Consider the following 25,510-nt stretch of genomic DNA (forward strand, 5'->3'; position numbering starts at 1 on the left):
GTGATAAGGGACCGTCTCAGATTGTCGCAGAAGTTCAAGAAACGAAATTTCTTCGTTTAGATCAAAACCCCCTCCCCCCTCCCCCTAAACGAAACTTCAAAAGTGCGAAATGTTCATGTCTGCCTGAGAGTACAATGTTGCATTTTGCTATAGCTACTAAAGACGTATATCCCTTGCCACATTACAATTAAAGTAATCGATAAGATTTGAGTACTAACAGGGCATTTTACCGCATAAAAATTTCATTTTATTTTACTTTCCCTTTTTGCATCTCTTGTGCTGTTCTTTGTCTTTGTGAACACGCAATTTGTACTTGGTAGGGGCGGTAAATAAGCGAGAAACTTTGACAAGGGGGCCCAGGCATGTTCAATCATATTCAAAACGACTATGACCAGGTGCATAACAAGTGAGAATAAAGACATCTAGTGGTTAGAGCAGACGCTTATAAATAGCACATTTAAAAGAAAAATGATACTTTTTGTCTTTGTATAATTTGATGAATGAAATGTTTAGGATACAATGTTCCTATCGGTAAATTGTGTTTGGGGCACAAACGAGATGGAAACAGTGACAAATTTGTTGGCACGAGTGTGCAGTTTTTCTTTAATTTAAAATAAACACACGAAAACTTGTGATCACAAAATAAAAGTGCGAAAGTGAGTTCACTAACTGAATGGAGGTCAAACCCCCTCCCCCCCCCCTAAACGAATAAATTTCGCTTTTTGAACTTCTGCGACAATCTGAGACGGTCCCTAAGGCGTTAAATTATGAATCTCACGGTCTGCTACCTTTGTGACGCGGAAAGACCAATCTGAAATAATGTTTCCTCAAATGAATAGCCATGTAATTAATTCAAAATTGTCGTGACTTAATTATAGAGGATGTAGATATCACACGATTGGAATAAATTTGGGAGAATATGATCTTTTAATTGTTTAAATTTGTCAAAAGTGTTTGGCGCCCTGTAGCTGAATGCTGCGATATTACAAATTACCAATAAAATAAATGAATTGGAAAAACAGAAAGGTAGATGAGCTTAAATTTTCTGATTAAACCAACATTACTACAACATCCTGTCCTCTCAAATTAGTTCCAAATGTGTTGAGTGTAATGTCTGACTCAATTTAAACTCATCATTAATGTATTTTTTCGCCATCTTTAATAATCTTCTCCCGCACGTCACCTAAATTCTGTCACACGAAAAGACGTTTTGCCACAACCTTTGAATCGCCAGTTAAAGTTCTCCAACAAAAAAGCCATGGAGAGCCATGCCATATGTGAGCCAATGTGCACTCGACTCAAGATTGCACTTCACTATCTTGTCATATACTGAACGGCATCGGCAGTTGCTGTGAAAAACGTGTCCTGTTCAGAATCCCAACTAAAACAACGAAAGAATAAAAAACCGGGTCGTGCTACATTTACAAGTCATACTAAGTTTCTTTTATTTTGATAAGCGAAAAAAAAGTTTGCGAACGTTCTGTTACGTATAAGCAGCCACCATAAGCGTTCGTTAATTGGACAATTCCAGGACTATGTTGGTTAGCCTAATTCAAGAACCGCGTGCCCTTATGCCACCTGCTTGCGTGCCAAATTTTACGATTCGTGGTCACTTCAATTTACGATGAGGCAATACACCTCTATGATAATACACAGGGTGAAATAAGCTAATAGCTGAAAGCTGGTGTTCCGTTACCGGCGACTGCATATATAAATTCAGCTTTGCCTCCCACACACACGCTATAACCACCTGTTGACTTGAGATAAAATCTACGAGCAGGCTGACAGCTTTGGTCAGCTTGGGACAACTTTGAACTAGAAAAAAATATTAAGGTCATGCAGTAAAATGACGATTCAGGGAGATGACAGGAAAGACGATGTGAAACCATGGATAGGTCATTCGCAGCGTCCGAGTCTAATCGCTTTTTATTTATTTATTTATTTATTTATTTATTTATTTATTTATTTATTTATTTATTTATTACTTATTTATCTATTTATTTATTTGAATTAACCCGTCGGACATAGTCCTATTTACGGACAGTGTCCAGTTAACGAACGGCTGTGGCAGCTACCGATCGATCGTACTATTCTCCAAACTAAATACAACGCACAATGCAATATGCTGTAGACTACACACAAGAAGTTGTGTACATATGTAGGCACGTTTCTATGTTGCTGGCGCCCTACAATTGAATGTAAGGTATTTATAGCAAATGGTCGAGTAACTCTAAACAATTTGCACTGTTTTGTGTGATGTCTATCTGTCAATCCCTTTATCCGTAATTGAGGAAATGACTACGTCATTCTGTTGCCAAGAACAGCGAAAACGAAAATTAAATCGAATGAGATTTACAAATTTGAATTCCATTGCTTTACTATCTGTCAATCATAATATAGCCAACACTATGCACACAAAACAAATTTTACGTGTTAAATTGTTTACAGCGTAGATAGTCAAAATGTAATTTGACATTATACGTAATGGTACAATAAATTGGTATGTTCGTGTTCAGTATGAACTGCGAACTGTCGCATGTATACATGCTTGACACCGCACCATTTAGGCATTTATGTCGGCAGATCTTTACATAGACACAAGATGGAATCGTTCGATGTTGTCTGTGATGCCTAAACCGGAAAAAATATGATAAAATTGTATATTAGTAAAACTGTGAGATTTAATACTTCCGAACTCTGTATGTTTCAGTATTCCTAACGCAGGGATGCATGTTGAGCTTTTATGCAGCTAAGTAGACAGATTTATGTATACTAGATTCCAACGCCATGTTTACCCGAAAGGAACGTTTATAATAAAAAGCAAAATGGATCACGCGAAGCAGATATCGTTCATAATAAGCCAATCATGTATGATTACTTATAAATTAATCCAATTTTTTTTTTTAATATTTATGGCAATCATATTGTATGATTATTTTTAAATGCGAGAATCATAGTTTCCTGAATTTCCGATTTGAAGTATAGTACATACCCTGCATCCTTTAGTATCCCAGCTTTTTGTTCTTTTGTTGAAGTATTGACACGTCTGTTGCTTCAAAAGTAGTGAGAGTTTTACTCTTTGCCCTATGCGATGGAGAAAAAATACTTGATGACTATGCTCTTTATCAGGCAATTAAAAATAAACGATTGCATCGGTCATAAACGGAAATGCTCTACACCCAGTGCAAGTCTCTTTTCTATTAGGTTCTTGAATCACTTACAATCAACTGGTTTTCTACATCAATGCGACAGGAAAATACATAATATACGCGGGTATCTGCCATTACTAACGTTTCTCCGAAATGAAGATACTGGAAAAGAAAAATTAATATCACCATTTACTGTGTGGAATTATGACGTTCATGTAACATTCTCCGTTTTGCAGCGGCTCCTGCCTTGGAATGATAACACTGCCTTCTCTACCAGAAAACCTGATAATTCTCGAGAAGTTCTGACCACGAATATTATCATCCGGATGCTGGACTTCATTAAGGAACTGTACATGTACGGTGGCGTTCAACTGCAGGATTTCGGAGCTTCTAATTACAGCGATGTTCATTCCGTGAGTTTGCTTCGAAATCTACACACACAAAAACAACGCTATCGATATGGAATAGAGTATATGTTTCTAAATATTACAATCATCATGAATTGCATAACATTTGACAGGCCCATTATATTTGCTACACAACTCGTTGAATCTGCCGGGTGGGCAATAATTTTCCTACAAAGGTCAACGTAGGAAATAATTTACAAAGTGGAAATTTTTAATCCAAAAAATGTTATAGCACGCTAAACCACAGAGGTGACTTACTCATATTGGGCAACATCAGTTCATTTTTCTTATCCTGTGCATGACATGAAATTGAAAGTACTTCGATTTCTATAGTTATCGACGGTCATAGTTCTGACCTTATGCTAAAAAAAACATTTTTTCTTATAGAAAGACATGTAATATCTACTTATTCTTCACCAGGGTTTACAAAAGGCATGCAACAATATGCTAAATTGCGTTGATTAAACTACTTTAATATTGAGGTTACATATTAGTGTGATGGTAAGGAGCAATTTTGCCTCGTTGATCGGTCAAGTGGGAACTTTCAGACAATAACGTCATCCATAACAAGTAGTTTATTCACTATAATTTACAAGACAAGTGCAACTTTCCGAAAATGTAACATTTTGCTTATAATGCAGTTGTAACGTCATAACTTTCCATAACTGATGTTCAAGCTATGAAACTTAGCAGCACAATGAGTCAGTTAGACTTTATTTACATTCTCAAAATTATTTGTTAGCCGGCGTGACTTTCTGGCTCTCTCTGTGAACGTGTAACTTTGAATTCCTCACTAAGTCTTCTGTGCTCTTCGACTGTTGAGAGTGTAACTTTAATGCAGGTGTTTTACTCAGTTATGTATACTATATAGGCTTTACACTGTCGCTGGGACAATCCAGGACCTCAAATCGAAGAAAAGGCCTTTAACTTCCAGACATACCTCAAAAGTCCATCCGAAATATGTTACTTCATCTGCTTCAAAATAAACACCTGATGCATAACTGCCAGAGCTCGTGTCTGATCGATTAATGCCATACAGAATGCCTATATCCTCATCTGCATGTGCAACTAAAAGTGTAAGACCATAAGAAAAACAGACATATGTCACTGTTGCATATATCCAGGCATTTTCTGTTCATGAATAATGATTATATTTCGCTGGCAGTCGATATAAGGGTTTTACCAGGAAAGTGTAGCGAAAACTTCTGGCTTTAGTGACGTTGAAGTTGTGTACGTCGTGCTTGGTCTTGCCGAAATGGCAGGATATGTAGGCCGTGCGAATATGAGTAAGCTTGTGTCCGAACAGGGAAGCAATAAACAATGCTGTACACTGTTAGCTCGGTGCTGACTCGGTCAGTTATTTCTACCGAGAGTGTTGCCATTTGCCCTAACATCAACTGTTTTAAACGAAATATTACATTGAATGCTAAAGTTGTTTTGACGACAGAGTTTTTATGAGGCGCAAAATAAAGTACAAATAAATTGTAAATTGTACGTAAATTCATTAGTCGGTAACGCTGTCACAGTGATCTCGATCATTCTCATAAACCGTTATATTTGACACATTTTAACGGTGTCATTGAACAAGCTAGTTTTGGCTCACTATTATTAATTACATAAAGCAAAGAGTATAATTGTAGATTTCATCAAGAGAACAGTCATATGGCACCGCATAAGTTTTAGCGATATCGTACTATTATTGCCGTAAAACATTGACAATTGACAAAGTAAAGTGCTAAATTATAGTATGTCACTTCGTATCACCAAACAATTTTTCAAAAATTATCTGATCGTCTTTAATCTTTACCATTGAATTGGAGTGACAAAACAAACGAAATAAAATCACCTTCAATCCTGGTACCATTCGTTTCAGTAAACGACAAACTTAGCACATCTGTCAAACCACTTCTATCGTCCATTGTTAGCAGTGACGTCCTTTTCAAGCGGATGGCCTACGTGTATGTGTTAACATTAAATTAAAACTTAGTGACAACACCGACCCTACTACACAGACAAATTGAGAAACAGACTAGCAACGGGTATCATTCAAGGCGTGAAGCGGTTACGTAACCCATCCATGTCCGCCTCGCCTCAGGTGGCTCTCGCCTCTCTTTCCCGAAGAGTGCAGACCGTGCATCCTTCGGAAACTTTCGGACTTTCGCCAATTGTTAATTGAAAGTATGTCCGGCAAAGTTTGTGTTGTTGTCGTCGTCTGGTGCTGAGCGGAATTGGCGTTGTGGCGAAAACGGGAGTGTTTTGAGCTTCAGAAAAGTTTTACTATTCTAAAAATTCCTCTCATATTTTTATGAATATATAATGAGTGTGTTTGAACCAAATTTGAAAGTCTTTTATCGATACTGTCTGGTTTTACTCAATGGTTTACGATCAGTCATACCGTCTTTTACATGTTCTTCAAGGAAGAAAATGTTAATGAAACTGCTGGCGTGTTATGTTTTGATTAGCGTGAAGCAGTGTTTCTGCCCCGACAGCTCACAAAGTAACTATGGTTGCTACGCGACTGGCAGCACGATGCCATCTCCTCGTATTTTTCGCATAATCTCGTGCAATTATCAATTACAAACAAAGTCCCCCAAAAGTTTAACACCTTTGAATATCATTTTAATATGAAAAGGCCATAGTCAACCTAGACGACCATGGAACAAAAGGCATGCCGCGTTGCTAGTCTGTTTCTCTATTTGTCTTTGCCAGGGGTAGGCGGTCAGGAAGGTCTCTGCTGACTGATTCAGCCTAAACACGCAAGAAATCAGCCGACAAATGTCAGCAAGTAAACATTGTTTGGTCAGATTGAAAGACGGAACCAGAAAAAGAGTGACAAGCTACTGTTGCACCACGTCGAGTTAGATTGTGTCTACAGTTTCTCGCGAAAACACCAATGACGTATTATGCTTTCCCCCTCAGCCTAGCCACTAGTAGAATGCTCGAGGGCGAGAGCGAAAGCACGAGGCAAATGTTTTTAGATACACTGACAATGGCTGAAGTGGCTGCCGGCAGTCTGCGCTGATACTTGGCCAAGCGAGGTTTTTAATCGATTGGTACTGGCAAAAAGTTGAATCATAGACCTTCGAGACAACGAAGGTCTGTTGAATCTGTCAGTGCAGTGTCAATAATGTCAGCATGGCTGACAGTGAGTGATATTAACTCGTCTCAGTGTAGTCTCATTGATTTCCTGAGCAAGCATTTAGGGCGTTCAATTTGATTTTGATGACTACTCAATCAAAAGCTGTAAGTCCATTTCTGATCGGAATTAGCAGGCGAACTCGAACTTGGTATATGGCGAGTGTAGACGTAATTCAAAGTGGCGTATATAACGGTAGTTCCGTTTGATGATCAACTTCGCTCGCCAATGGTGTTTCCTCGGGAAAGGACCCTAGTCTCTCGGAACATAGACTTTAATATGCAACACCGACCCTACAACACCATGCGGACAGGACGTGTGATGTGAACCGGGCCGTATCGGTGAGAAAAATCGATCACACAATCATTTGTGGAGATGTACTTTATTATATCGATGAACGTTTATTTCCGAAACATTATAACGCTACCAAAGTAAGGCAAATGCAAACTTTACCATGAATTATTCATTATATATGTCAAGTTCCGTTGAGACGTCGTCAATCTTGTTGGTATTCGTAACATGCACAGCAGAAAACGCGGATGATTTAGTTTTTAAAGTTTGTTTACAAAGCAGCTTTTCTAGGCGGCAATAATGTATCAAATGAATGTGTTTGTGTGCCGGGACTGGTGAGAGGCTTAGCTAAAAAGAGTACTTCAACGCATAGTACGGTCTATTTGCCTTAGTTTTACGAAAAGAATCGACAATTTTGACCAATATTGCAAATTTATTGGAGAGTTAACATTTCCCCAATATCCGAAACAGCAGTCCGTTTTACACAATATTCCGCATCAATTTTACCTTGAGCATGCTAAATTAGTTAACTGCGCAAGAGTATAAGTACAACAATTGTCTTCATAACTTTACATGCATCCAAGTGAAGCTGCTACGGCACAATTTGCATATATGCATGTGAAATAAGCTTTCACCACGTCGTTTTCACGGATTGAAAAGGTTTTCGGCCGGACAGTTCTTCACGGCAAACGTTTACATCATCTTTACTTTCTTTTCAATACGGAATGTATGAAGAAGTAGATGCCATACTTACAACAAGATTGATAGTCAAACCAGAAGTCAGATGCAGCGTCGCACTCGGGGGAATCCGAAAATCGTTACCATCTCCGAGGGATACAAGACTGTCGCAAATTTCCTCCGTAGTATCTGTTTCTGCATGTAACACGATAGACTGGGTTTCGAAGATAATGGAACCGCTGCCAGGTGTGACACTGGTGAGAACAAACTTCGAAAGACGCTCCACTGTGTCGATGACAACGCCTATCAAATGATCTTCCCGCTCAGGAGTTGTGCTGTTGACTCTATTGTAGGTTCTCAAAATGGTGAGTCCAGTGTCCAGAGCCGACAAAATTTCTGTCAATATGCACAGAATTCGATCAAAAATCATTATTCAAAGCTGAACCTATTTAAAATAGAATATCCAACATTCTTCTTACTGCGCAAATGTTCCTTTCATAAAGAAGAAATTCGTTAAATTCTTTCTATAAAATTTACATGGGCGTATTCGAGGAAATAATATTTATCATGGCACTTTTACTTAAAGCCTCCATATCCTCTCTGTCTCTGCCACCTGTCTGGCCATATCTCTGGAAGTTTATTAGTTTCTTTACTTTTCCATCCACGCTTTTTTCTATCGTACTGCTTATGTCTGTCTGTCGGTATGTATCTGTCTGAGACCGCTTACCTGCAGTCTTTCTGTGTCTCTCTGCAAGTCTACATGTGTCAGAATGTCTAGATCCGACTGTCCCTCTAGCTTCCTTTACGCCGATCAAGCTATCTGAACTTACCATCAGCTATGTCCATGGTTCTTCCTGTTTCTAGTGTTCGGTCGAAGATTTTCGATAGTGAAAAAGTAACATCCGATAGCATTTCCATGTTTGCTATGGTCTGAGTTTAACATCAACAAATGAAAAGGTTTACTCATACACATTTTATGCTAAGTCCATTACTGTGCATTTTTGGTCAGTCACGTAGTTCAGGTCGTCTTATCAAAATGTGACGGGCAGGGCAGAGTAATATATATATATATATATATATATATATATATATATATAATTTATATATTATCGCAAATACAGCGACAAGAAAATATCTGTTCTATATTCGCCATACAATACGGTTTGAATACACGCAGGCTCCAAGGTATAAAATAATCTGTTTTTGACGGCCGAATTCCTATATACTATTTTGATATAATAGCAATAAACTACCTCAATATGTATGCTCGTTTGTTTATGCATGTTTGCTTATTGGTTACGTACGATTATTTCCATATAATAAAGGACCAATAAGGAGTTGTATTTTTGTCAATATTTGTCAATAAAGAATGGTGCTTGTATGTTTATGTGTGTTTGTTTATTTGTAACGTCACGGGGAGCAAGAAAAAACAAAAAAAATTTAAAAACAAACAAGGAAATAAATAAATAAAAACCATGAAAATTCAACAAACATACAAACAAGTATGCAAATACATAAATAATAACCTACATACAGAGAAATAAATAAGCAAACAAATATATAATATAATTGAACATTGAATAGATAAACAAACATACAAAGAAATAAAATAAACAAACACATGTATACACACAAATTTATACAAACACGCATATGCACACACACTGCTTGGTCACCTGTGAGTCACTATTTTTGTTAATTATATGCTGCAAAATCTGTTTTATTCGAATCTCAACTGGCAGTAAAATCGTCGACAATGACGCCAAAGGAACACCCTCAATAATTTCGAATATAAGTACTTTGGTCGATCCCTACACGACGACGATGACAAGTGAGCAACACTGAAATATCGTAGAATGAACTGACTCACCACAAGATCGATTTATAATACTCAATATACTAGAAGATCGTTGTCATTCAATGTGACCAAACCTATATATTTGGAGCTACTTATCAAAAGAATTGAAATAGTATGAATATAGCTGTTCGAGAACCAATCAATAAATTTGACGCCAGTCTAGAGACAAGGCAGATGGAACATAAGGTCTAACATATTTTGTGGTGAATGCTTGTGACTTGGTAACCATGTTTCTACTGTTTCTTTACAAAATCGTCATATTACCTCAGCGACGACGCTGTCCGACACTTCATTCCCCTTTCCAATACTTGATAGGTTTCTCATAATTTCATTCAGTAAAGATTCTATGAAGTCAATGTGAAAATAAAATACCTTTGAGAATAACGTCAGTAAGATAACTTTCTGATAGATTAAATTGCTAAATTAGAACGAGTAATTTATGGTGTTATACTTTCCCTTATCTCTAAAAAGTTAACAACTTCAAAAGCATAGAAAGGAAAGATGCCCACATTTAAAATTTGAAGGGATTGTTGACGGTCATGAAGTTCTAAACAATTTTCAGCGTCCCATTTGCTGATTCTGTGGACCCTATAATGCTAAGACTGATAATCGGATCAAATCAATTCTTCCACTGATGTTCCGCTCCCTTCAGAAGTGTAGGCAAGACCTGTAAAGTTCACTTTAAGTTTACTCTCATGTGGGGACATCAATCATGGCAATTCAAAGCAACTGTTTGATGCCTTAAAATCGCCATGTCATCTTAACACGTAACATTATCCTATCGTAAAGTAGCTATATTGTCAGTTATGACGTAGATATTGGTTTGAAATTGACTATGGTGGTTACATACGGGCCAACAGTTGCTCTGTGTGTCAACAGTTCCATTATTTTACACCAAGTATACAGCGTAAATAAGTAGCTGAAGAAATAACTGTCAATTCAAGTACTTCAAATCGTGAGGTATATGATTGTAGTTGTCTTTAAATTTATACATTCGTTTTGCTTAGATTCTTTTGTTTTCCACAAGCTTGCTATGTTGTCATTTTGAAAGATCGTTACATGTATTTAACGACTATCTGATTTTGAACTGCAAAATGTCATTTAATATCCCTATAGGGAACATCTCCTTCCAAATTTTAATAGTATGGTTAAGACATTCAAGAGGAAAATGACACATTTTAAAATGTAAATTTAATATGCCATTGACCATTTGTTTTATAAGAAACTGTCGTATGATTCACTCACGCACTTTTACATGCAATAGTTGTGCTTTAGTTCATTACGCTGGGTGCGTTCGTCATGAATAAATTATATCACTTTAATTACAAGCGTCATTGATTAAAATACTCAAATAAGCCATCCTCTGACATAAAAAAAAATTCAATTGGTGCCATATCTTTGTATCGTCGATATATTAGCAAGTTCCAGAAAATGTTGTGATGTCCTTTTCAAATATGTGCCGCCGGGGGTGAAAGTTTGTAAAATAAGCAAATTACCAGCAACTTCTATGACATTACCGTGCAATTTATCGTTCATTTCATTCATATGCTCTTATGAGTGATATATGCCACGTTTCATCGGATTTGGTGTTTTGTTTCGTTAGTGTGTTTGTTAATGGTTTCTGTTAAGTACTATCAAATATGCAAATTTGCAATTAGCTGACATGAAATCGATAAAAGTAATGTATTTAAGAACTTTCGTATTCTTTTCTACCGTCACATATTAGCGATATCGATATATTTAAAACATTTTATCGACTTCTGCCAATTTTTTCAAGATGTACATTTTCCTTGGTTTGCTTAATATGCAAATGAGTGGCTCCATTGATAAGACACTTGCTGGATGACCTTGGAAACTGTCGTATCTTTGTATGAAACATCCGCAAAAGTTTGGCAGATCTTAAACAGTGTCATCAATAAAATATCTCACTGCTGAACAAATTATTATGCATTTTAGCGTGAATTCTGTAAAAACCAGCGGTAAAACACTGATAAGTTCTTGCCATCCCGGACGGGAATCTATGTTCCAGATTTTACCATCCTAGAAATATCACACCTGGTCAACATATAAACACATACACACGCACGCGCGCACACACACACACAGTCACACAGACAGGCAGGCCGAAATCTATACGAAAACAGCTCACATGACAATGTGTGAAACATTCCCGGGGATACTCCTGATATTTTCATGCGGGATTTGCCGCCAAAGTTGAAAACATCTACCCATGTATACTCCAAAATTATGACCAATTTGTTTTACAAATGTGGGGACTTTTCACCTTTATTCTGCCCCATGTGAAGCTTTCAGTAAAGCACGGAACATTTGATTTGTTATCGACCCATGTTTAGGTTTTTTTGGATAAAAATTTTACCCAAGTCTAGGCATTTTTTCGTAAAAAAGTGACTCATTTGTGCCGTACTTACACCTTTTTCTACGGGAGTATCCCCCTGAATGAAAAATCAGCTGACAATTTTACCTTTCAAGGTAACAGTAAATTGGCATGACACTGCGTTGTTCCAAGCATCCACGGCCGTATACGTCACGACCGTGTTTCCAAGATGAAATTCACTTCCCTGATCATGGCTTCCGGAAACTCTAAGATTTCTCGAATAATTAGTGACCGTTGGAAAATCCCAAGTTACAGTTGCTGTCATCTCTTTCGGCAGTGCAGAGGCTTCGATGTCATCCGGACATGCAATGACGGGCTCTGTGAAACGATAATTGTTAAGGTACTGTGTTCACTATTTTCATGGACCGAACAAAATTTAGTTTGCAACTTGGCAGTCTCACTGTATCAATAATTAAAAATAATAAACAGATTTTCAGACGTATTTATTTCAAGACATGCTATAAATAGCCATTTACACAAAGTGAGAATTTTGAGCTTGAGACGTCGTTCTATAAATTAATGTAAATTGAGTAACATCAAGTCGATAAAACATATATTTGCTTACTGTACTTAGGGGTAATTGCACGGAATTTGATCGAGATCGTATTCCAGCGAATGTGTTCGAGTATGACGCGCAGCAACGAATCAAAATAATAACACTAACCTTGTGCAAACGACCTACAAGAAACTTTTACTTTCTCTGGAGTATCTTAGACTTTGTATCCGAAATTTACACTGAACACGATCATCGGGAACTTAATGACATGTGCATCTTCTCTCTCTTGTATTTTTAGTGGTGTAGTCTGATTTTTGTGGCTTATTTGTGGCTATACTCGGTATATTTACAACCTAGATATTAAAACTCCCCACAGGAAATTTGCCGTAAGGCGGTTCTTGTCACTAAGCACTGTTGACCTGGACCGTTCGCTTCAGCAGAGGAGAGTGACATGAAAACGCGGTACAGAAACGTGAACGATGAATGATGTTGATCGCAAGCCATACAAATTTTCAATGGATTTTTTTTGGGTTATTTTTTGTATAACTGTGCTTGTAGTTCAGTGCAATTCAAAAAACTGAAAGCAAACAACAAAGTTTCGACAATGATTATTAAAAAAAACGTTTTTGGGTGTCATAAGTTCTGTTCGCTCAGCTCTTTTACGACTCTATATGGACCGACCAACGCAACGCGTACGCGTAGCTCTGAGTAGTTTCTGTTAGTGTGAAATTTGATTCATTTTTAATACTTGCAAAACATGTAACGGGCTCTGTGAAAAGATAATTGTCAAGGTACTGTGCTCACTTTTCTAATGGACTGAACAACAATAGTTTAGTGCAATTCCAACAATGTAAGATTCTGTCTTCTTGTCTACTCGAAATTCGCAACTCTGATCTTGCAGAGTTTAGAAAATACAGGGTCATATCATTACTCTCTAAACAATAGGAGAATGGTGATACAGGCGATACATGTGGATATACTTTATATTCATCCCTCATGTCAGTATTTGTGTATTAAATCTTTGTAATTGGAAATAAACAAAAATCCTCGACAAAATAAGGAAACAACAAATCGACATTGTACCGTGGACGAATACGACAATTTTCCGCACTTTTTTAAAATTTCTCTCTACTGTTTGAAAAATCTTTCTACTGTTTGAAATTTATCTCTACTGTTTAAATCTCTCCGCGCTGTTGGAAATTTCTCTCTACTGTTTGAAATTTCTCTTTAGACTACTGTTTGAAATTTCACTCTAAGATAGAGGAGAAATGCCGTTTGTAACCCGCATGATAATCTGAGTCTCAGTTAACCGGTGCGCAAGAACTGCTGATAAAGGACATTATGCTATGAAGTTGCAAGACAGTAGCAATTGTTACAGCAATGAAAACTGCCGTTGCGTCAATAGTTACGAAATTGCACGAAAAGTCCTAGAAAAACTCCGACCACATTCTGAGAAAAGCACAGCGCTGAAGCAGTATTTACGTTATCTGCTATAATCTGACTAATGATGACATAACGTTTGACTGGTAATATTAGATCAACACTCCGACGCCTCATAATGCCATTTTTAAGTTATTTGTCATTATTATTTGCATTTTTTCCGCCAGAAAACGATTTTTGCGATGGTGACGTCGTAACTAGTTGGCTAGAATATAACATAAAATGTTTGATAGTATGTCTTTGGAGTCTTTTTTGTGTTCAGTCGTTGAGACAGGTACGGTGAGTTAATGAACATCTGTCAACGAACATCAACAATGGTTTGTATGAGATAGCAGAGGAAGAATGAACCCTCTCAAAAGTGTTCAAGTAAAAAAGTGAGAAATTTAAAGAAAGGTACAACATCTATAACGAGATAAGCCGAACAGAGAAAAAGAAATATGAGAAATACATACATTACAGAATAAGGTCAGTCAAATATTGGCCTTTTGAAGTCCCATTGGTGTGTACTTACCAAGAAACTGCCCCCATACTTCCATTTCGCACATACACATCTTCCTCTGTGAGTATGATGGAATTTTAAATTTGGTCAGCGTGGCGTATCTTCCGATGATAGGCTTGGAACATTTACGTGAACGCCGAACATTCTTATTCGCAAAATCTCCTCGGAAGCATCTTTCATTTTCAGTAATATCGTAGGAGCTTCCTACGGTTATTTCAACGTTATTATGATTTACTGCAAAATAAAACATTGTAGGAGTGAGGTTAACATGGTTTGGTGTTGTACAGGGGGAAAAACCATATGAACATTCCTAAAATAACTTATTTATGCTTTTGAAACTCTATGATTCCCTTGTTGTAAGTACTTTGTGCTCTGTACTTTGCTATCTGTAGTCAGTTTTAATATACACCTTGGTATTACAAGTTTGCATTTCAAAAAAGTTGAAAACCTAGATTAAACCTAGATTAACAGGCTCTAGCATTCTGGCAAGTGAAATCCTAGCTGGCTCATTTGCTATTATAACACGCCACATGCTCATTCCCTGTCGCGATTCGCTAGAATACGTCACGTGACGAGAAAATAGATACGTCTAGTCCCCATCGGATCGACAAAAGTGACGTCAGAGGGTATTTTTTGAATAGCTATTTCCCTAGGGAAATAGTCCTGACCAAATTTGAAAAAGTGTCTGGTCACGTGACCGTAGTGTCGTCTGCAGCTTTGCAACAATGGCGGGTGACTGGAACGTGATGTGCGTCCGGGATACGTGACGACACTTTCTCTAAAATAGATTTTCCAACATCATCGAACATTCCAACAGCGTAGGAACTTGAACAGCTCATCGACGGAAAAGATTGAAGTGCAACTAAGGATGTCGCTAGGTATGCTTAGAATATTTTTTGAAAGAAAGTGGTACTACCACGTACAACTGAAACCGCTGTGGAAACATCGCCCAGTAAACTTGTTACAATGGATTGTTGTGGTGAAAAATATCAAAACACATTAAAACCTATATAACAATACAACATGAGCATGTGGTGTGTTATAAAACACCTATCGCCTGGTCTTTATTCGGGCTATAGCGCTCATCTATTACCCCTCGTGGCCGTGTGTTACCAGAAACACATCGCTATACCCCTCGGCCTATGGCCTCGGGGAATAGCGATGTGTTTCTGGTAACACACTGCCCCTCGGGGTAATAGACGGGCGCTATAGCCCTAATGACTAGGCAATAGGTGTTTACTATGATATTTTAACCTCACCGATAACATATAATTGTCATCTTAGCTGTGCGCCCTCCTTTTTAATAGGCTGGCATGCTTACAGACAACACTGGGGATATTGTTGTTCAGGCACTTCACTTTTCTTGAGGCTTATTGACATGCCATTTTATATATATATATATATATATATATATATATATATATATATATATATATATATATATATATATATATATATATATATATATATATATGAGTATACAAATGTCCTCTTGGGAAATTACAGTGCTCGATGCTAAAGCAGAGCGTAATAACACAAAATTACTTCAAGTACAAAGTAATGATATCTGTTACTTAAGCTTCATGCATCCTTCAATCATCAGACAGAAGAAGTGAAATAGTTCTCAGCTCGACAGTCTTATATATGTATGATCACGACCACAGACAAATAGAATGATACGTCCCGATCATACATATATAAGACTGTCGAGCTAAGAATTATTTCACTTCTGTCTGTTCTTAATGAATATATATATATATATATATATATATATATATATATATATATATATATATATATATTCATTAAGACCAAATGAATGACCGACAACTCATCATTGGACAGTTGGTTGCTTGTATTTCAACTTACTTTATATACAGCCACCTGCTATTAAGCGAACAAGTAAATATTTATGGTCTCCAGGTTCACTTGCAAACGAGGTGCAAAACTTAACCTCTTCTGCTTGGTCGAAACTGTCAGTAGACTATGAATTAAAGACTGTCAAGGCACAATTTTGATGTCATAATTATTCGCTGTTATCATAGCAAATGATGAACCGGTTCAATCTGGTCAGAAACGCAGGCGGGGACCAAAAGGAAAACGATTGTTTTTAAAATGAAAACGACCCAAAAGACAATAGTGTTTTAGTTCTGTACTCTCACTATTTACACTTATAAGGATCACATGTAATTTTACTGTGACTGTCGCAGCAAAGATAATATGTGCCTTTATTAGTCCCCACAGACGAAGTCCGGGGGGACTTTTATAGATTGGTTCATGTCCGTCCGTGCGTCCGTGCGTCCGTCTGTCCGTCCGTTCACGGAGATATCTCAGACATGCCCTAGTCAATTTCTTTCAAACTTTGCACAAGGACAGTACCCTACTCCATACAGATGCACGTCGATTTGTTTCACAATGCGATCAAATTTGGCCGTGTTAGAGGACTTTTTAGTTTACACCTCCATAGACTCCCATGTATAAGTCAGTTCTGCATAGAATCCCATGTATAAGGCCAAGTAATATAAAAATTTAGTTTCTCATCGTATTCATATTGCAAAAAGGATGCAGTGACACAGTTTTTAGCCCCACGAATGAAGTCCAGGGGGCTTATAGATTGGGTCATGTCCCTCCGTTCACGCAGATATCTCAGATATTTTGACAAAATGTCATGTGACCTTGGTGACCTTTGACCTCAAGTATACATATTTGTCCATAACTCAGTAACCACAAGTGCTTCACCCTTCATATATGGTATGATGGGCCACCTTATGACGCTACATATTGTACCTCATTATGCGCATATCTAATTTTGAGCGAGCCAATAGAGCTAGAGGTCTGATTTTTGGTACATAGGGATAACTTAGCAATACAATTTTTTGACAAAATATCACGTGACCTTGGTGACCTTTCACCTAAAATATACATATTTGTTCATAACTCAGTAACCACAAGTGCTTCACCCTTCATATATGGTATGATGGGACACCTTATGACGCCACATATTGTACCTCATTAATTGTGCGCATATCTAATTTTGAGCGAGCCAATAGAGCTGGAGGTCTGATTTTTTGGTATATAGGGATAACTTAGCAATACAATTTTTTTGACAAAATGTCACGTGACCTTGGTGACCTTTGACCTCAAATATACATATTTGTCGATAACTCAGTACCCATAAGTGGTACACCCTTTACATTTGGTATGATGGAAAACCTTATGACGGCACATACTGTACCTCATTAATTATGCGCATATATAGTTCTGAGCAAGCCAATAGAGCTAGATGACTGATTTTTGGTATATAGGGATAACTATAGGATAGTAATTATTTGACCAAATGTCATCTGACCTCGATGACCTTTTACCTAAAATATACATTTATGTCAATAAATAAGTAACCACAAGTGCTATGTCCTTTATATTTAGTAGGATGGAAGACCTTATGACAACACACGCTTTACCTTATTAATTATGCACATATCTAATTCTTGGCAAGCGAATAGAGCTAGAGGTCTGATTTTTGGTACATAGGATTAATTAGCAATACAATTTTTTTTCAAAATATCAGGTGACTTCGATGACCTTTGACCTTGATTATACATATATATGCATAACTCAGTAGCCACAAGTTCTATACCCTCCAATTTTGGATAGGATATTAGCCCTTAAGATGTCACATCTAGTACCTCATTTATTATGCGCATATATGTTTATTGGCTGGCCAATACAGCTAGAGGTCTGATCTTTTTTCCCGATTTAGAACCATAACTTAGACATGCCTGATGTGTTTCAAATTGGGAACAACGACATAGACCTATGTGCCCATAGATCTCAGCATATACACTCCAGTGATACTTCTTAATGACCAAATTTCCCTGCGCCATCAAGACTAATACTCCTATTACAAGTGGGGACTATGTCATTGTCAATGACTTGTTAAAGAGTATCAAATATCGTATTAACGAAAGTTGAAAGTTCTGAGCAAAACAAGGCTATGGTTATCTCTTGGTTCTGAATTGATGAAAAACTACACTAGAGAGGATAGAAACGTGTTGCCACGCGTCGATTTGAGGTCGTCTGGACGCAGTATCTCTCCTGCAGCGCAGGCCTTTTTTACAGCCACTTGGCTTATGACATTGCAAGTCTATTGTTGTTTATTTTGACATAGTTTGTCTGATACCGTGGTCTGTCTTTGTCATATGTCAATATATACAATTTTAATACTGACCTGAAGTTTTACAGATCATTGTGTCCATGATTACGTTTGTCACGTTGTAGTAACCTCCTAAGTCAATAACGAAAGTAGGATTTTTTACTGCCTCTGTAGAAACAGCACACGTGTCTTGGTCACCATCATTCAAATAAGGTAAGCTGGTTGTATCCCCGGTGATGTGAACAACGTCCACTATTTTGTGGAGGGCAACATTTTCTGAAAGAATGGACATCATAATTCCGTGCATTTAAAGTTCAGAGGCTAAAAATAAAGTTCCTATGTACAGATAATCAAAGATTTTGTACTCTTCCATGACAAAGTCATACCCTTTCCGTTTATGAAGTTGCAACTGTCTCTAGCGCCATGGACCGAGATACAAGTATGTGTAAAGAATTCAATATTTAAGCAACGAATCACATGGAAAGGTAAAATTTTTATGTTCTTCTAGCACTGCTTTTATAATTACAAAAAAGCAAAGGTAAAAGTGTTCGACTAATCCAAAAAAATGGGTTGCCTAGTTTGTATTGCATATGTGAGTATTTCGACAAGATTCTCCTGAATATTTAGACCTTGCATTATAAAAATTCACACCTATGATAATGGTCACTGAGAATATTTAATATATATTTTTTAAGTCTTTGACATTTCGTGGTCAATTATTGACAAAGCATCGAGCTACTATAACATAAACAAGGATGTAATCTTTGTATATCAGAAAAGCTGCACATTATCAATGCTGACAAATCTACGCTGTTAGACAAACGCTCCGAGTTGGTTTAAAAATGTCGCCACAAAAACAAATATTGTTTATGAAATTTTGACATCACCTAGAAATAGAATGGTATGTCCCAATCATATAAATAAGAGTGTCGGGCTAGGAATCCTGTGTTGTTTTTCTAGTGAGCGTTGAAATTTGATAAATAATCAAAATAATATTTGTTTTGGTGTTGATATTTTAAAACCAATTGAGATCGTTTGTTTAATAGTCTAGATTTGCCAGCATTGATAATGTTTAGCTTTCCTGACATACAAAGATCATATCGCTTGCTTACTGTATGTTAGAGTAACTCGATGCTTTGTCAATAATTGACCATGACACGCCCACGACTAGGCCCGTGCTCCAAATAACCTTTGATAGTTCAGAGAAGAGTCTTTCTAGAGTGCATTATAATAATAAAGTGGCACTCCCACTTGGCAACATTTTTAAAACACATTTTTTAGTGCCAACGGTCGATGTTTGACGTGGCGACTTCGCGCGGATCGTGAGATATCGATAAAAACGTGTCCTCAAAAAAGTTAAAGTTTGAATTCCGGTGGCCCACCTGAATTCAGCTTCCGAACATAGAACGTTCGGCACTAGGGCCATTGTCAACTAAGCTATGGAGTACGAGTCTACACTGACGCTGCTGTACGCCACAGTGCCACTCGCCTCGGTGATCGGTCATGCCCCGTGGGAGAAAGTGGAGTCTTACTGACTTGGTGATAAAACGAAAAACAATTTTTGCTGATTCCACCAGAATTCGCCTTGGTGACTAGCCCAGTTACGTGCGGTTGATACATAGCGGCCACCGCGTGGTATGCATTGACGCATACCACGCGCGCGGCGAACCACACGTACTGTGTGGCAAACGACAAAATGTAGTCATCGGAGGCGGCTAATATTTAACACGTAAAAACTGATGTTTATGGGGTATTGGTTAAAAATATAATACAACTGATTTAGAATAATGAAAACGACAAAAGCTGACAAAAAGTTTTCAAAAACTGACCAGTGGTAAAGGCATAATGCTGTATATAAAGTCTTCGCAGTGGGAGGTAAAATTGCGTCGTTCGAACTTATAATGGACTCCCTAGAATATCGTCAATCAGTACAACAACAAACCTTCGGGGGATTTCGCGTCATAATCAGAAACGATCGTAAAACTTCGGGATGTGAAAAATGCGCTCGGGAAATGACATGTTTTCATCGATATCTCGCGATCCGCGCGCAGTCGCCACGTCAAATATCGACCGTTGGCATTAAAAAGGTGTGTTTTAAAAATGTTACCAAATGGGAATGCCTCTTTAATCACTTCATTAGGAATCGACGTGTATTCCCTGGCAAAATCAAGCGACTGGTGTAAGAGATCGGTTAGGCACGAGACGAAGTCGAGTGTCTGACGCAGTATAAATCACACAAATGCTGATACGCACAGGAAAAGGCAACCATAGGTAATAACCGATGTGTCAGTTACTCATGCTGTGAATTTCACAAATGGTGCATTTTAAGAAACTGTAGGGATTTTCAAATTCTAAACTCCCGAATATGAGTACTTGTATTAAAGGTATACTGTCACCTGTTCCAATTTTGCCGCAGTTACCATGGAAAGAGAAAATCTAACCAATCACAGATTTTAAGCGGGTGGCCGCTTTTTAGAAACAGCGCCCTCACTTGGGCATTTTGAATACCAAGGAACGCCCCTTTGACCATATATGGGCATATTTAAATTACAGGTGACTGTATACCTTTAATAGTGCAGATTTTGACATTCATTACTCCGTTACTAAAGCACAGCTTGTATAAGTCGATGAACTTGATGAAAACATGCAACAGCTAAATATACATCAGTTAAACACTTGTGGTGAGCCAATAGTATCTCTTGACTTCCATTTGGTCACATGAAAACAACATAAAGTCGCTCTTTCTCCTCCAAAACCTTAACCAAACTGAGCTCTACAAGGCCATGACATAAAACTACCATTTACACAAGAAATGTGATCAGCACCACCCCCTTCGAAAAACAACACGCAGACTTTAAACATGCGATAAAAAGGAAAGCTTATAACCAAGTGCAGCACTACAACAAAAGATAAAATATGAAAACAGAAAAGATTGAACAACAGCAATGAATGAAAGAAAATCTAATACTCATAGAAATCTTTTAAAGCTTTACAGATGTCTAAATATGGGTATTTAACAAATGCTTGAAAGTTATCCCATCTCCAATGTGATCAGTTGTGAGCTGTACAAGATGTGAATGTATTCATTTTCATCTTATACGTATAAAATGTTCATTTTCTACTTACCTACTGCCGTAGTCTTGTGCATCAAGTGAATAAAATAAAGCCGTAGCAAAGTATTCACATACATTGTTCCGTATGATCAGTCATATCCTCAATGAGAATTTGGAGGGTTTCTCTGGCAGCTTGATGTTTAACCTCTGTAAAGTTATTGACAGATGTTGCATTTGTGCTAAACGACAGCATTTTTTTTCGATTCCATCTTAACACTGAAAAAGATCTCTACATCGGCAATAGAGGTAATTCGGATATCGTTTCTCGATAATTATCTTTTGATGTTTGGCGTACCAAGTTGTCTGAGTATAATAAGAATTCTCATAGCTAATTTCTGTCCACATTACTTATTTATGGGTAAAATAATTACTCGCCTTTCACAAAAGCAATTATCAACGTTTCCATGCAGACAGCCATGACAGAGAGAGAAGACATATAGGCGAAGCTAGGGTGTCAGAAGCCACAATAAAGTTCATGACTAACAAATTGATAAAGAAATTTTGAACAAGTTATTCTTAGCGCTCCTAATAAACGCACACATAATTCCTTGAAAAATGGGACAAGATATGGAAATTATAAACATCGGCGCCTAGTGATACCGCGTACTGTTTCGTTAAGTTTGCTGCGTTTATACCAATTCAACAGCAGACCCCCCCCCCAGCACCGTGAGCGAGATTTATGTTTTCCCTGTACATTAAATATTCGTATAGGTAACCATGTCGACGACAGAATGGCTTGATTTGGCGACCAGTGCTGGATATTACCCTGAGATGATTGAAATACTATGTTATTCGATTATAGTTAGAGCCTGGAAGTCCATTATTATCTCCGCAGTAGATAAATGGAGCAGTAGAACCGTGTTCACTTACATTGTTTCGTATAATTAACCGTATATTGGATGATAATTAAAACGGTTTCCCTGGCATTGTGAGCTCTGGCTGCAGCAGTTGCAATCTTTTTGAGCAATTCGACATCAAATGTTCTGCCTATATGTCCAATATCAATACAAATTGATTTTTTCGGCGACTCAAGCTGTCGACTATTGTCTTTTGCCCTTCTAATGGTGGCATTCTCAGAAAATTGGCATCCAACTGTGTTCAGGGGAGATCGACGTATTTATCATTATAGTCTGCCAATGCATTAAAAGGGACAATCGTCAATGTTCCAGACGCTCAAGGTATTATAATTCTTAATGTAAACTCAAAAGTAACAAAAATGAAATGTCTGAATCTCCTATTTTCAGATTTAGCAGAACCCAGACATTTAATATGTGCCAAGCCCTTAACGAATTGTTATGTGTTAATACTGAAATTGCTCTACTAGCGTTGAAATGGTTCTTACCGTATTATCTAGCCCGCTTTCCAAACTTTCGCAAATTAAGGGCTTATATTTACAAAGATCCGGAATTTCTTGGGAACGACAGTTGATACAACTTTAAACATTTTGGTTGTGCCTATGCAGGTGGTGCGATAGGGTTGGTTAGGGTTAGGGTTAGGGTTAGCCAAAGACAGACGATAGGGAAGACATCACCTGTCTATGTTTTCTCTTGACAGTTGAAAGTTTATGTTGGCAGCCACAATTCAAGGACCGGTCCTATTTATGGGGCAAAATAATTTTCTTTTTCCATGTATATTGCCCTCACGATAACAAACTAGGAATTTCTTTTTGAAAGTCAAGTGTGCCAAAGTGTACATTAATGTCAGCATATTGATGTGTTTGAATGCACTTTGATGTGATACAGTTTTAATAAACTACAAATTTTGGTAAACGTTATTACTGCTAACTTGTAATGCTGATTTGCATCCGATTAGAAAACTTTTTACCGCCACCCATGGTTCATCAATACCTTCCTGTACTGATTAAACATAACTTTGGAGCAACTTCAGTCATGAACATGAACTAATATTGAAGTCTAATCACTGAATGGAATTTGATCAGTCCCTCTTCTTTCAATCAGTAATTGCCATGAAGGGTCCAAACTGTTATGACTGTTGCCCTTTGTTGGAAGGTCATTTACAGTGGGCATTCTATATATCTGTGGAAAATGCTACGAGAATCACATAATCCTACATTATTGCTGACAACAGCAGCAAAATTATGATTGTGGATTTTCGTACAATACTCTGTCCTTTGATACATCAATACTAGTCTGGAAGATTCCAAAAAGTTATGTGCACAAAAATGTTAGTCATTACACAAAATAAAACAGCATTGTCGAATCAAGGAGTAAATGAAATTGGAATTTTGTAAGCCCTAAACATAAAGCAATTATATTCAGGCCTATAACATAAAGCAACTTAGCGGCTGTGTGCTTGCAGAGTAAATTCCATGTTTGGCATTTTTTACTAACGTTCAACGTCTAAACACCAGAGTAACTTTGTCCATGCAATGGGGACTCCACTTGTTGATGAAACTATAATATCATAGTATTTTTGTATGCTTTCCTAAGTCGGGGTATTTTACCTGTGGTGGAAGCACTGAGACACAATGTCGAATGGCAAGGAAATATTGAGATGTACCAAAGTAGTATTTTTGAGGTTGTGAGTAGTGATATTTAGTTCTATGGAGATGAAGTCACTATAAATGCGGTCGGAAAATGTGTTCAAAAGAGTTCAGTTGTGTAGGAAAGAGTGCAGGGTGTGTAGGAAAGAGTGCAGGGTGGAAGACAGAGGGAGAGAGAATTTTTGTATATTTGTGTAATTCAAGCCTTTGTTAATGAACAACACTGACGTACGCATGAATGTCTGGTACAAATTTACATTATATCTGGAGAGTGATGGAGACAAGTCCATGTAAAGCAGGTGTTTTACGCTACATTTTGTTAAGCTGGTTTTCTAATTACTTTACCTCCAAATAGAGGGAATAAGGAACAATTGTATTCGAAAACATATATGATTTCCAATGAAACTTTGAACTGGCATAATTGCCTTAAGTGAAACCAAAATATATACGGTTGGTATTTGACAAACAAGATTTTGAAAATGCACCACCCCTGGGAGTTTTTTCCAGAGTTAAATGGAAACCAGCTCATTATCTATGGTTGGTCAAGTTACTAACTCAACATCATATTTCAGCTTTCATATATGATTACCGGTATTTAGAATTGCATAGGTTGAACAATTAATTCGTGTGCAGAAAAATGCTCGGAGCATCAATTGTGTGGCCTTATACAAGTGCTTTTCAAAGTGAAGCACCATTATTGTGACCTTGAATGGTTCTGTTCATTTTTGGAGTTATATCTAGAGTAACGAGCAGCCTACACAATTTACGCTTAAACCAATTTATTCATAAGTACCGGGATATATCGTTAACGGTCTTGCATATGTAATAAGCATCTATTCAATTGTTAATTCCCATGCCATGCTAGTTCAGGATAGATTAATAACATCCATGTTGGAAAGAATACGTAATCAGGTTTACTAAGTTATTGCAGCACTAATGTAAGGTTGGTCAGACAGATTGACGTAAAAATACTATAGGTGCCCAACCTCAGAGATTTCAGGTCAATTTAGGGTCATTACAATAAAAACATATTGTCTGGGTTCTTTTTCTAGTTGTTTGAAAGGCTTCTTGGAATCTATCAGCCATTTTATGTCACATCAAGATTCGTCATTGCATAAGGGCAATAGTTTTATCTTTATCCTTGACTTTTATGTGTCCATGTGCTGACAGTCGTCAGATTACCAGGGATTACTTTGTGGAAAGTGACAAGACGGACATGCCCAAGCAATGCCTGGCTCAAGATATAGGAGTGAAAATTTTGGATGTCATTGTTCTACGATGAGACGATTATGTACCGTGATTTCAAACTTATGCTGTAATGAATGAGTAAATCAATCTAAAAAACTTTTGTACTGAACCCCTGAGACATTTGATAGTTATTAGTACGGGTAA

At 37.4% G+C, this 25,510-nt stretch overlaps 1 protein-coding gene and 1 long non-coding RNA gene across 2 annotated transcripts; both read right to left on the minus strand.

Annotated features, from left to right (window-relative positions):
* Window positions 1-1,454: 1,454 nt before the first annotated feature.
* LOC139137903 (uncharacterized) lies at window positions 1,455-4,620 on the minus strand. The gene is made up of 4 exons (XM_070706160.1): window positions 4,497-4,620; window positions 3,343-3,580; window positions 2,993-3,084; window positions 1,455-2,631 (listed from the first exon to the last, which is right to left on the minus strand). The coding sequence occupies exons 2-4, from the start codon at window positions 3,557-3,559 to the stop codon at window positions 2,572-2,574; spliced, it is 369 nt and encodes a 122-aa protein (XP_070562261.1). The 5' UTR covers window positions 3,560-3,580; window positions 4,497-4,620; the 3' UTR covers window positions 1,455-2,571.
* Window positions 4,621-14,367: 9,747 nt separating this feature from the next.
* On the minus strand, window positions 14,368-21,824 carry LOC139137904 (uncharacterized). The gene is made up of 3 exons (XR_011553489.1): window positions 21,629-21,824; window positions 18,578-18,778; window positions 14,368-14,583 (listed from the first exon to the last, which is right to left on the minus strand). It is a non-coding gene; the product is annotated as an uncharacterized lncRNA (long non-coding RNA).
* Between the last annotated feature and the right edge of the window lie 3,686 nt (window positions 21,825-25,510).

This window comes from Ptychodera flava, chromosome 8 (assembly GCF_041260155.1).
Source record: "Ptychodera flava strain L36383 chromosome 8, AS_Pfla_20210202, whole genome shotgun sequence".
NCBI lineage: Eukaryota > Metazoa > Hemichordata > Enteropneusta > Ptychoderidae > Ptychodera > Ptychodera flava.

Coding starts and splice junctions, on each gene's coding strand:
- LOC139137903 (XM_070706160.1), bottom strand. CDS start 3,559: ATGAACATCGCTGTAATTAGAAGCTCCGAAATCCTGCAGTTGAACGCC. Junction 3,085..3,342: donor GAACGTCATAATTCCACACA/GTAAATGGTGAT, acceptor TCCATCGCATAG/GGCAAAGAGTAAAACTCTCA. Junction 2,632..2,992: donor GGGATACTAAAGGATGCAGG/GTATGTACTATA, acceptor TTTCCGGTTTAG/GCATCACAGACAACATCGAA.